Source organism: Macaca fascicularis, chromosome 13 (assembly GCF_037993035.2).
Source record: "Macaca fascicularis isolate 582-1 chromosome 13, T2T-MFA8v1.1".
NCBI lineage: Eukaryota > Metazoa > Chordata > Mammalia > Primates > Cercopithecidae > Macaca > Macaca fascicularis.
The window spans coordinates 21,824,927-21,838,454 of NC_088387.1; the positions used below are offsets into that span (position 1 = coordinate 21,824,927).

The following is a 13,528-nucleotide window of genomic DNA, read 5'->3' on the forward strand; positions in this document are numbered from 1 at the left end:
ACTGTGAAGTGTTGTCTCTACTAAAAATACAAAAAATGAGCCGGATATGGTGATGCCTGCCTGTAATCCTAGATACTTGGGAGGCTGAGGCACGAGAATTGCTTGAACCCAGGAGGCGAAGGGTGCAGTGAGCCGAGATTGCACAACTACGCTCCAGCCTGGGTAAAAGAGTGACACCCTGTCTAAAAAAAATAAAACAATAAACAAAAATTTAAAACATAAAAATAGTGCTTTTGTCATATTTTGTTCACTAACAAATGCTTACATCCACTTTCAAAACATCTTACTACCTCATCTCATACCTTCGATGCAGGAAGTGGAAATCTGAGAAGAGAACGATTGATGGCCCAGTCACTTTCTAGAAAGTGGTCTGCATATTGAAACTGGGTTTTGTTAAGTTATTGATTTGATAAATTATGGAAAATTTTGTTTTTGAGGCCGGCTACAGTGACTCGTGCCTGCAATCCCAGCACTTTGGGAGGCCAAGGCAGGTGGATCATTTGAGGTCAGGAGTACAAGACCAGCCTGGCCAATATGGTAAAACCCCGTCTCTACTAAAAATACAAAAACTAGCCAGGCGCAGTGGTATGTACCTGTAATCCTAGCTACTCAGGAGGCTGAGGCAGGAGAATGGCTGAAACCTGGGAGGTGGAGGTTGTGGTGAGCCAAGATCGTGCCACCGCACTCCAGGCTGGGTGACAGAGAAACACTACCTCAAAAACAAAACCAAAAAAAAAGTAAAACAGAAAATTTTGCCTTTGATACGATAATGAGTTTCTTTTAAAACTTCTGAGATTAGTGTCTTAGAGATTCAACTGTTGTGTTTTGCTGCTTTCAGCTTGTTCTTCCTTTAAACAGGTCTGGGATCATTGCTCTCTCCTTTTGCTTCTTCGTCAGCTGCTGTGACTTTTTCACCTCCAGTTCTGACTGTTGGTGCAGCCTTGATACTGAAGTGTTTTGTCTTAGAGTTCTGTGGAAACAATGTTTTCCCCCAATATAGTATTAGTCTATGTACTTGGTTTGTTAACATATATAACCTAATTTGGGGCTTTACTTTTTTATTTTTATACAGCTTTAAAAATATATATATTCTTCTTTGAGATTCTCACTCTGTCACCCAGGCTGCAGTGCAGTGGTGTGACCTCGGCTCACTGCAACCTCCGCCTCCTGGGTTCAAGCGATTCTCCTGCCTCAGCCTCCCGAGTAGCTGGGACTACAGGCACGTGCCACCACACCTAACTAAATTTTTTTATTTTTAGTAGAGATGGGGTTTCACCATGTGAGCCAGGATGGCCTCTATCTCCTGATCTCGTGAACTACGTGCTTAAGGGCTAATGAGTGCCTATCCACCTCCATGCTGTCTGACTTAAAATATTTAATTGTCTATAAATTTGTTTATTCCACACTCCTTGGCCAAAGGAACTATAAAGAAACCTAAGAACATCTCATTCAAGCCATGGTGGGAAACAGGGAGTCACTCTACCACTATTCGAAATGTAGGCCAGATTCAAAAGGCCTTTTAAAATTATGAAAATAAAATAGTTCCCTTTTCCACAAAAGGGAATAATAGCTCCTCTGTTTAACCAGAAGACTTAGTCGTACTAAAAACTTAAAAAGAAAGAACTGGCTGGGTGCAATGGTTCATGCCTGTAATCTCAACACTTTGGGAGGCTGAGGTGGGTGGATTACTTGAGGCCAGGAGTTCAAACCCAGCCTTGCCGACATAGCAAAACCATATCTTTACTAACATTACAAAAAATTAGCCGGACATGGTGATACATGCTTGTAATCCCAGGCACTGAGGAGGCTGAGGCATGAAAATAGCTTGACACCAGGAGGCAGAGGTTGCAGCGAGCCCAGCCGAGATTGTGCCACTGCACTCCAGCCTGGGCAACAGAGCGAGACTCTGTCTCAAACAACAACAACAACAAAATGATCCCCCAAGAATGAATCATAACCAGAATAGGAGGTTCTTATCAGATATTCTTAATTACTCTAACTACTGTTAGGCTTCAGGAAGTCACTAGTTGGGTACAACTGTCCAGGATTAAACCTGTTTCTTACGAGGTCCTGCAGGCACAAAAGGTGGACACCACAACCTCCATTTATAAAACCTAGAAAACTTAAGGCTGCTGTTTTGCAAACACAAAGATTAATAACGTGGTTCCGTGGGTGGACATAGGAGCATTAATTTTTCTCTCTCTTCCAATTATAGTTTTCTTGTTTAACCTCCTAGTAAAGTTTATATCTTCTAAATTTCTTGTAAAGATGATAAAGTTTTTCAAAAGTCGTCCAATCCCTTCTGTCTTCTGTCCCCACAAATGAAAGCATCCTGCCATCAGGTCCCTTAGTTCAGGTACCAAAGATTTTTACTCCTCAAATGCTAGGGAAGGCCTGCACCCATAAAGTCAGCAGGAAGCACTTACAGAAAATGGACTCTGCTCTTCTGCAGTCCCCTTAAGATTAAGGAGGAGTATCTAATCTCTGAGGGGCAATGAGATAGGAGGTGGATGGGACTCAACCCGGGACCAGATTGAAGACTAGCTGACACAAGGAAGAGACACAGGAAGCACCTGTCCATAAGACATGCCCACCAGGGCCAAATCAGTTTACCATTGCCATGGCAACACCTGAAAGTTAATGTCCATCTTCTAGCTACTTCTGAATAACCCACTCCTTAACTAGCATGTCATTAAAAGAGGGGATAAATACGACTGTAAAACTGCCCCTGCGCCGCTGCTCCTGGCACACTACCTGTGGGGAGCTCCGTTCCACAAGAGCAGTCAGAGAGCTATAATGGCCACCTCAGTAAAGCCGTTTCCTTCCACCACCCGCCTACGCTGCGCTCCTTCCTGAGTGAGGCCAAGAATCTGCCCTGCACCACTTTTGTCAAGTTAGTTGTCAAAAACTACTCATATCATCCTCTCTTTAATTATTTTACTCTTTTAGGCTGTGTAATGACTTTCTCCTTTCCATGTACCATATTGTGTTTTGTGTCCTTTTTCTTTCCCTCTTCTTTATACACCATTCATCAAGTAGTCACAGGCTTCAATTCAGTTCTTTCTTGTGGTAGTATGGCTCATGAGAAACGCTGATTCTTCTGGGTATGAGGCCATTCACCATTTTCATATGTAACACTGTAAAAATACTGTGACACGAGCCTCCACTTCACAAACTGACCACTGTCAAGAATCATCTCCCAACCAATAGAAATTTTTTGTTCCTCACTAGTTCACATAGGAGTAGAAATCTCAAGTTTAAAGTGTGGATTTGCACTTTACCACTTGGTGTATTCAAGAAGATGAATAATATTAATACATTAGTAGGTCCGGGCACAGTGGCTCAAGCCTGTAATCCCAGCACATTGGGAGGCTGAGGCAGGCAGATCACCTGAGGTCAGGAGTTTGAGATCAGCCTGGTCAACATGGCGAAACTCCATCTCTACTAAAAATACAAAAATTAGCCAGGTGTGGTAGCACATGCCCGTAATCCCAGCTACTTGCGAGGCTGAAGCAGGAGAATGGTTTGAACCAGGGAGACGGAGGTTGCAGTGAGCCAAGATCATGCCACTGTACTCCAGCCTGGGTGACAGAGCAATACTCTATCTCAAAAACAACAAAAAAATCAGTAGCTTTGAATTTTAAACATCCTTTTCACAAGAAACTCATCATTCTTTCTGTCTAAAATAACGTTCTGATTCTTTCAGGAATGAGCCTGGTTTGATGCCTCTCTCCCTAACGTGATAGAAGTGTGGCATAAATCTATGAAAAACCCTATTTCCCTTTGTCTACAAGAACTACCTTTGATTGAAAACTTCTTCCCTTGCTCTAGTCCTTTCTTCTACACCCAGCTCTACCTAATCTGTGACACAAAACAATACTTGTCAGGAAAGATTCTGGAAAGAGCAAAAGACTTCTGAGAGGTATCAGAGATTCCTGCAACACCATCTGTCCATCTGTAGAGGGGCTTGTGAGTATGAGGCAGAGCAGAGCTTGTAAATCTACCTGCTTTCACTCCCACTGTATTTCCTAACAACAGCAACCACAGCAACAGCCATAACATCACAGGACAAACGTCTACTACTTCCAAGGCTTTTATCTCAGTAAATCTTCTCTCCCTCTATCTCAGGCAGCTAGAAGATTTGATACTCATACAAATAGTACTGTAGCTTTTTGTTCATAATTGGAAAAGCAGACAAGACACAATGTAACACAGGCATTCCTTAAACCAGGTACCATTCAGTTTTGGATCATCACTGCACAAATATACCCAGCATACGTCTAATATATGTGTACAAATCCATGAAGCAAGAGTTACAATAGCTGGCGTTTTCTATTGTGTTGTATTTTCCTCTTATGTCATCTTCTCCTTTTTGTCATTAAAAAAAATCTGTTCAAGTCAGTCTAAATTCATTATTGAATCACAAGTAGATAAAATCATTTATTTGATAACATCTTGACCCAATGAATATGTTTCTTTGCAAGACAGAGTCCTCATTTCCAAGACAGCAAGCCTGACATAATTATACTGGAGCAAGCCCACAAGTAATGATGGTAGCTTTGCCTTATTGTCAGCCCTGGGGCAAGAATTAGACAAAAGATAACAAGGTAGGATAAAGATTACATAAGAAAGAAGGACAGCAACAGGACATGGTTACCTTTTATACGGTAACATTTTGATAATGGATGATAAGTAGTAATGCCTTAGACAGGGATGGTTGGGAACTATTGAAGGTCTGAGTACTTTAGCACAGATTAAGAACAAATCATTAGGATTTTAAGAGTGTGTACAGTTAGTGAAGGAAAAGCCCTAGAATTTAATTTCTGGATAAAACATTCTTAGATTATATTGAAGAATACTGTCCATACTAAGTAAGTGTATTTATGATAATGGTGATGATTGTAGTGCTGAATATTTAAACAATAAAAACAAAATTAATTGTCACATGCATAACGTCCTGAATACTATTGTAAATATTTTATCTTATTTTATTTAAACTGTCAACCACACTGTAAGGTAGGCACAATCATTGTCACAGTTACACAGATAGGGAAACTGAGACACAGAGAAGTTGAGTTGCTTGATTAATTTCAAGCAATCGGCAAGCCATGGAGCATCTGTGTCAGGACCTGCCAGGACATGGGACTGTAAACAGAAGTTTTAACTTTTTAATTCAAAGAGGGTATGTGTTTGGGTTAATGGAAAGCATCAGGATCCTCAGAAAACATTATTAACAAGCAAATGAAAGGTGTATCTGGAAGATTAAGTTCTACCAGAGTCTTCATTTCAACGGATCCAATAGTGGACTTAGGGAGATGACTGGGCATATTGAGGATAGGACGAGAGAAATGAAAACACAGCCTTTTATATTATTCTTAACAGGCTTGTACCAAATATCCCCTGGGTGAATTTGGGTGACTGAAGAGAAGAAAGACACAGGAGTGAAATTCTGTGAGCACAAGGAATGTGCTGGATCACACAGCCCAAGCAACAGAGCCACCTGTATCAGAACCCGAACTTGCGACAGAACTTCTCATTCTCTGAGTCCACTCCAAACAGACAGCCTTGCAAATAGGCTGATAAACAAGATGGTGTAGTAGACCCAAGCGTGGAATGTGTTGTGATGGAACTACCGGGTGGGCTTGCCAACACTGTGGTTTGTTCTCACTGGTTGGAGGTGCAAGACAAAATTATTTTCCCTTACTTTGAAAGGAATGACCAGCATGACTCACTCCCCTTCTCTAAATCCCTGATATCTTCCCCCAATGAGACAGGCCCTTGAATTTGTAGCGATGAATCTTATCTTCTGTTCCTCAGGTGTCTTCAATGTATATTGAGAATCCATATGATTTTCTGCGTATTGCATGATCTCATCAACATAGTGCTGTATGGGGTGATGCTTTGTGAAAGGTCCTCAGGATCAATGTTTCTTCGGCCTACATTGTGACAGAGAGCAGGAGGGTTGTTAATGTAGCCCTGGGCCGAGACTGAGGATGTGAGCTGCTGTTCACCCCAGATGACTGCAGAGCCTCCCCCAGACTGCGATGGACTCTGTCTTCACTCTGTGACTAGGCCCTGGGTCTGGTCAAGCCCTGCCGGAACCTCAACCGGGCTCATCGGCAGGTGCCAGCAGAGGGCGCATCTCAGACTCACGGAAGGGGCGGGAGGGCGATCTCCTGGCAACAGTGATGTCTGTGTATTTAAACCAATAGGACATCGTCATAATTTGTATGTATCCCTCCTCTCACATCTAAAGTGGTCCTGCCTCTCAGTATCTGTAAGAGGTTTTTCCTCTGAGATGTGGCTTAAGCAAAACTTACAAGTCAAAAGCAGCAAGATGTCCCCATAACAACTCCTGGTGTTTCTGCTCCTCTGTGTTCCAGGTGAGAATATGTGGACAAAGCTAAAAGTGAGACAACTATTTCAATCAGTGATTTTTTTTTCATTAGGAACACTTCCTCTTATGAAATTTAGTGTGCTTTTTAAATGTGAATTTATAAAAAGCAATGCATATTCTTCCTGCTTGTTTAAGTAGATTAGTGGTGATTTTGATATACGTATAGTTATGTTATGCTAATATGCCCATTCTTGATTTGAAATCAAGAATCCTCAGTTCTTCAATGAGAAATTCTTCACCAAAGGTTGAGTGTACCAAGGCACTCCCAAGCAAGAGAATGTAGCTTTGGGAGCTCAAAGAAAGTGATAAAACTAAAAGGGCATTTTGTTTCCTATCTTGCTTGACATACGAAGTACAGGAGGATCACCCATGATCCTTAGAGTGAATTTCTGTTCTGCACGTCAGAAACACTGTTTGTCTCCTCTTTCATTCTTATCCAAAATCCAAACTGCAGTTTGAACATTTTTTTTTTAATTTCACCATACTTAATTTTGAGACCACTATCCTACTGTTAATATTTGTTGATTCTAACGCAAACTAAGTTCATTTGCTTGACTTTGTTTGCTGTGCACTTATTTTTGCATTCAAAAATAACTTTGGGGATACAATCTAGTCATTAGCGATGCAGACTGACGTCACAGTAAATGACATTTAAATTAATGATTTTCATCATATTTGGTCACAAAACGTTATATCAGTTTTCATTCAATTTTTTTATACCACACATATTTTACCCCAAGGTGAAAAAATATGATATGAAATAATATGTCTACATTTTGGTTTCAGGCAGACACAGTCATGAGTTCCCTTCACATGATGTTCCAAGTTGGAAAACACAATGTGGAGAAAGTTGAATTGTGTGCCCGTTGGGTTAAACCCAAACATCAAGGCATGGGCAGATTAAGGTCTGCTTTCTCTGCTTTCAAGATGATGCCTGGATCATTGAGTCTTTCAAAGGAAGGAAGGCCATGTCTTAACATGACAGAGGAGCAGAAGAGAGAGAGATCCCAGCCCTGTAATCCCTGTTTCTTGTGTCAATAATGTATTCCACTAGAGGGCTCCACTCTCATGACCTAAACACATCCCAATAGGCCCCACCTGGCAACATCATTACACTGAGAATTAACTTGACAACAGATGGCTTCTGGAGGACACAGTGAAACCATAAAACTTTCCTAAAAGATACACATTCCAGGCCATCTGGCCAGCAATACATGCAGGCAGAGTTCTCTGCCCAAGATCATATAGAACATAACACATATATATGGCCAGTGGAAGTCAGCAGAGGTACAACAAAAGGAAAGCATTAGATTACAGATAGGGACTGCTACATTCATCATGGAACAGTTAACCCTTGAATAACCTGGGTTTGAAATTTGCAGATCCACGTATATTTTCTTCTGTGTGTGTCACCTGTAAGCAAGCATTTAATAAGTAGTAAATATATTTTCTCATTTTTATGATCTTCTAAATGACATTTTTTCCTTTAGCACATTTTATTAGAAGAATAGAGATTATAATATATCAACTAGTTATTTTCTCACTAAGGCTTCCAGTTCAAAGTAAGTTATTAGTACTTAAGTTAAGCATGAAAAATTTCTACACAGGTTTTCATCTGCAGCAGTGATCAGTGCCGCAACCTCTACATTGTTCAGGGGTCAGGTGCTCTTTCAGTCTATAGCTGCATCTCTCTGGAACAGGATCTTGGCAGTGGTTGCAAGTAAAGGAATCCAGGAAATAACATCTCAAACTATGCTGCATTGGTATGATGATTCTGTAAAGCCAAAGGCATTTAGAAAGCAGCAAATGCACAAATAGGCTTTTCCTAAATATCCCTTATCTGCCTAAAAGCAGATTCTCCAGAAGGAAACCAATTGTCAAGAAAACTCATCCTGGGAATTTTTATATCTGGAAAGATGAACACAAAACAAGAATCAAAATAAAAGAGACTGGAAGTTGATGCTTTATCCAGAAAGGCTATTACATGTTCTTTTGAGAATGCAATTCTAAGCTCATCTATTCTCTGCAGGTTGCCTACACTTCTCTTTTCCCTCTTCCCTAGAAAGGAAATATGAACTGGATCTCACTGAGTAATCTGGGTAATCACCCTGCAATGATATCCCACTGTACTTTAAGTGAATTTTGTTTGCCTTTTCTCTTATTAATCTTCCTTTTGTCCGTTCATTTTCAGCAAATATTTAGAGGACAAATAGAGCTTTCTTCCTTTCTCCCAATATAAGCAAGTTCCCTTACAATTCAGGCTGCTTACAAAGCAGCAGGAAGGTTTGTACACAGGCTACAGCACTGTGATTTGACTCCCCTAGTCAGGCATCAGTAAACTTTTGTACAGCCCTAGACTGTAGGCCACTGATGCTGATATCATTGGATCCACTTCCCCTGTTACTGAGCCAGGATGGAACATTTTAGGACACATTACAAATGTGAGATACAATGAGTGCAAATCTGTGTCCAGTTTCATTTGGATCCAATTGTTTTTTCCATGTACACAGGATAGGTAGTTGCTTAATAGGAGATTGAGTATGTTTTTCCTAAAGATGTTAACAGGGAGGCTGGTATCTCGGCCAGGATGATGTCCTAAATCACTGATAAAAAGTAATAGAAGAAAGTGTCATTGATGGTGCATGGCAGGGACATGCTCCATGCAGTGGTCACCCTCACTGAGAGGAATGAACTTTGGGAAACAATACTCAGTGGCAGAAAAGAAGGTAGACTATGAAGGTGCCCAAAACAAGAATAAGGTGCAGCCCATTTAGTCTCTGGGTATTACAGAGACCTGCAGCTCTTGATAATGGTGGATCTGTGAGTGCTGCACGCATTATGGAAACATGGTATCATCTGTGTATCTGTAGTAAATTGCTTCAGCTAATAGTGGTAAAAAAAAAATGCCATAACACCATTACCTAATACTTACAAATATATATGGCATCGTGTCGATAAATTTTATTTTTAATTTTTTTAGAAAGGAACAATGTTACACTCACAGAAATGTTAAAAGTATAGGACAACGTACCCCCTTCCCTATCTCGAATTATATGAGACTTTTGAAGACCTGAGAATCCTGTCTAGCATTTTACTATGTGTTTCCTACAAACAAGAATGTTCTCCTAAATAATCCCCATACACCAATGAAATACATTACTCCATTGACTCCTGAGGAATATTTCAAATTGTCAGAAAAAAACTAAAAAATATTTCTCATGATAAAATAGTCCCCACTACAAACACATTCTCTGCAGACAAATTTATGCTACCCTGGTCTTATTTGGGACACCTGGGGACACTGAGCCAGTGCTTAGCTACTGAGATGAGCCAACCCTGCAGCTGTGCCCAGCCTGCCCTGTCTTCTTCTCATTTGCATATTCCCAGAGCACATCCTCCTGCCCTGAAGATTTATTAATAGGCTGGACACACTTCGTGCAGGAGTCAGACCCAGTCAGGACATAGCATGGACATGAGGGTCCCCGCTCAGTTCCTGGGGCTCCTGCTGCTCTGGCTCCCAGGTAAGGAAGGAGAACACTAGCGGTTTACTCAGCCCAGTGTGCTCAGTACTGCCTGGCTATTCAAGAAAGTCTTCCTATAATATGATCAATAGTTTGAATATTTGTTTTTGTGTTTCCAATCTCAGGTGCCAGATGTGACATCCAGATGACCCAGTCTCCATCCTCCCTGTCTGCATCTGTAGGAGACACAGTCACCATCACTTGCCGGGCGAGTCAGAGTATTAGCAGCTGGTTAGACTGGTATCAGCAGAAACCAGGGAAAGCCCCTAAGCTCCTGATCTATAAGGCGTCCAGTTTGCAAAGTGGGGTCCCATCAAGGTTCAGCGGCAGTGGATCTGGGACAGATTTCACTCTCACCATCAGCAGCCTGCAGCCTGAAGATTTTGCAACTTATTACTGTCTACAGTATAGCAGTAGCCCTCCCACAGTGTTACACACCCGAACATAAACCCCCAGGGAAGCAGATGTATGAGGCTGGGCTGCCCCAGATGCTCCACTTGATGCCTCCATTGGCTGAGAGTGTTCCTCAGATGCAGCCACACTCTGATGGTGTTGGTAGAGGAGGACATGAAGTCATGTCTGCACCATAATACTTTTCTCTTTCTCAGCCCCAACTGCACAGCCATGACAAAGACTCTCCTATTTTAATAAAGACAGAGATGCTTACACCTGAGGAGTCTAGTTTACAGCCTCAGTTGGAATTCATATAACAGAGAAGAAGCCAAAATAGATGTTCTAAGCAGGAATTGTCTCAATATGGAGAATTAGAGTCTAAAGTACTGAAGTCTAAATAAAGTGTAGAAATGAATCTCTAGGTTTAATGTTTTATTTGCAAAGGAATATTTGCCAAATGGGTCATACAGGAAAACTCAGTGGTCTTCAATATGTTGGAAGAACAAAGAGAAGGTTAGAGTTTTATGAAAAAGGGATAATATTACCTATGGCTCTTTGAGAAAGTTCATTGGCACTAGGAAGTGTTGGGAGCTGGTAAGCTCAGACTGGTAAGGAGTGGTGGACAAAGTGAATCCTAGAATTATATCAAGTTATCTCAGAAGTTGTGGGTAAATGTGATTTCAAGGAACAAGAAGCCAAAGCAGTGAAGCTTGAAGAGAATTCTGTTGATGAAATGCCAAGGATTTCGTGTAGATCCTGCTGCTCACCACCTAGAAAAAAATCACTAAGACAGCAAGTATTGCCAAGGAACAGGCTTTAATCAGTTGCTGCGGCCGAGGAGATGGGACACCATTCACGAATATATCTCCCTGACCAACTAAAATTATGAGTTTATATAGCAGGGAAGAAATGTGGGAAAACAGGAATTAGGGAGGGGTAATGAAGATAATCTGGTCAATAGGAAGCAGGAGGTCAGTTAGTCAATCGTAATGGGTGAAAGATCTGACGTCTCACTGTCCTGATTCAGTGATATGTAAGGTGCAGTTCCTTGATAGTATCTGGAGGCCTGATGGTTGGTTTCCTGAGAAAAGAACTCAGATAAGACAAATGTAACTATCTTGAGTTTTAAGACTGGGGGAGTCAATTTCTATGTTTATTCAAAAAAACCATTAACATTAGTTCCATGGGAAAATAGGGCCTATTTCAATTGCATTCTAGACACAATACTTTGCACACTGAGTGCCTTTCCCCCCTGGTTTCTTGTCTGTGTTGGGTATGACAAGAATGACTTAATTCCTATGATTAACTTTCACACTACAATCTTTCAAAACCAAAGGTATAGTAGTCATGAAAGCTGATATTAGAAGCACGATTCTCGGCTCGGCGCGGTGGCTCAAGCCTGTAATCCCAGCACTTTGGGAGGCCGAGACGGGCGGATCACGAGGTCAGGAGATCGAGACCATCCTGGCGAACACCGTGAACCCCGTCTCTACTAAAAAATACAAAAAACTAGCTGGGCGCGGTGGCGGGCGCCTGGAGTCCCAGCTACTCGGGAAGGCTGAGGCAGGAGAATGGCGTAAACCCGGGAGGCGGAGCTTGCAGTGAGCTGAGATCCGGCCACTGCACTCCAGCCCGGGCGACAGAGCGAGACTCCATCTCAAAAAAAAAAAAAAAAAAAAAAAGAACCAGGATTCTCTGGTGCTCCCTCAGGAAACAGAATGCATCTGCCCCTGAAATACGGACTATCTAACCATGTGGTCCTCAGTCCTGTCTGGAAGCTTACGTGTTGGGGTGCTGATGCTTTCAGCTTCGTACAGCATCTTTCCAGGTGTTTCTGCAGTCCTCACCTCTGTCCTTGTGTCTTTCTTAGGTACCAGTGGAGAATATGGAGTCATCCTTTTCTGCCTTCCAAATCTCATGGGAGGACCTCTTACTGGGCAAATCTATAGGACAAAAGGGAGCTAAAAAGACATATTTACATAAGTTAAAAAGATTTTTCCCCCAATGAGGCCATTTTTAAAAATTATATTTAAAGGCACAAGTTGAAAACACGTCCATCTTTATTTTCTTATTAATGCAAATGTACATTTGCAAATATTTTCAAACTTGTAAAGATTGAAAACATAATTATTTGTCCATGGAATGATCAAACACCTCTATAATTAAATGGAGCAAATATTTTCTTGAAAATTTGTACTCACTGAAATAAAGGAATATATTTAAAATGTGTGAAGCTACGTTAGAAATTATTGGACTTAAATTCAACTGTGCAGCTTGGTTTGGGATGTTGTTCACTCCTGTGAACTGTCACAGAATCTTGTGTCATGTGTAGTCACTGCTGTTCAGCTTTGTCTTCAGACAATTGATATCTATAGGCTGAAGATGATCTCTGTGTCCTGCAGAGGAACCACTCAGCTGAACCTCTCCTTGATCAGCCAGATGATCGTGAACATGAGCATCCATGAGCATGAAAACGAATGTTTACTGTTATCAGCCACTGAATTTAGTATTTAACTAGTTACCAATATTTAATGCATAAAATCTTACTGATACACTATTTATACCTCTACCTATATATACACACATGTATTTTTTCTTAAATTGGTGGTACAAATGTGAGCATTTAGTAATCAAATTATGAAGTGATTAAGGGAAAATTAAAGACAAAATTAAAACTAATTAGTATTTCCTTAAATAAAATTTACCTTATTTATGGAAAAATGTGCATATATTTATTCAAGATACATAGAAGTAAATATATATTTGATAAAACATTGGCTATAAATATATATAGTATTCATATACATTTAAATAATCTGTTACATTTCATAAAAATATGGTATTCTGCACCACATATAGTTCATACTCTTGCTAGAGAAAATTTCTTTGTAGCCTTTATTTTTAAAACTCTACCAAATGGTTGTCCTTACCTAAAATATTTTTCCAACCACGTGGAGCTCCAAGGGTAGGACTAGAGTATATTTTGACTAATGTTGAATAGTAACCATTGCATCGTGTAAAGTCTCCATTATGTTCATGCCCACGACGATGATATGCCAAATAGAGTTCTCACAACAATGGATGCCGGATGGAGTCACATCAGTGCCATTGTCAAGGAAGCCCTGGAAATGTAAAAACCATAACAATGAGTAAACTGCAAGGGTTGCATCTGATGATCACATTGCAAAGAGATCAGCACATTGCATACAGAACAGTA

The 13,528-nt window shown here is 40.8% G+C and overlaps 1 protein-coding gene and 1 gene segment (V, D, J or C); both read left to right on the plus strand.

The window, feature by feature from the left end:
* Positions 1-13,528, plus strand: part of LOC102116898 (immunoglobulin kappa variable 2-30) — a 970,872-nt gene that overhangs the window by 669,086 nt on the left and 288,258 nt on the right. The window lies entirely within an intron of this gene.
* LOC135966899 (immunoglobulin kappa variable 1-5-like) lies at positions 9,837-10,723 on the plus strand. The segment is given in 2 exon segments: positions 9,837-9,918; positions 10,044-10,723. Coding segments are annotated over 2 exon segments (378 nt in total).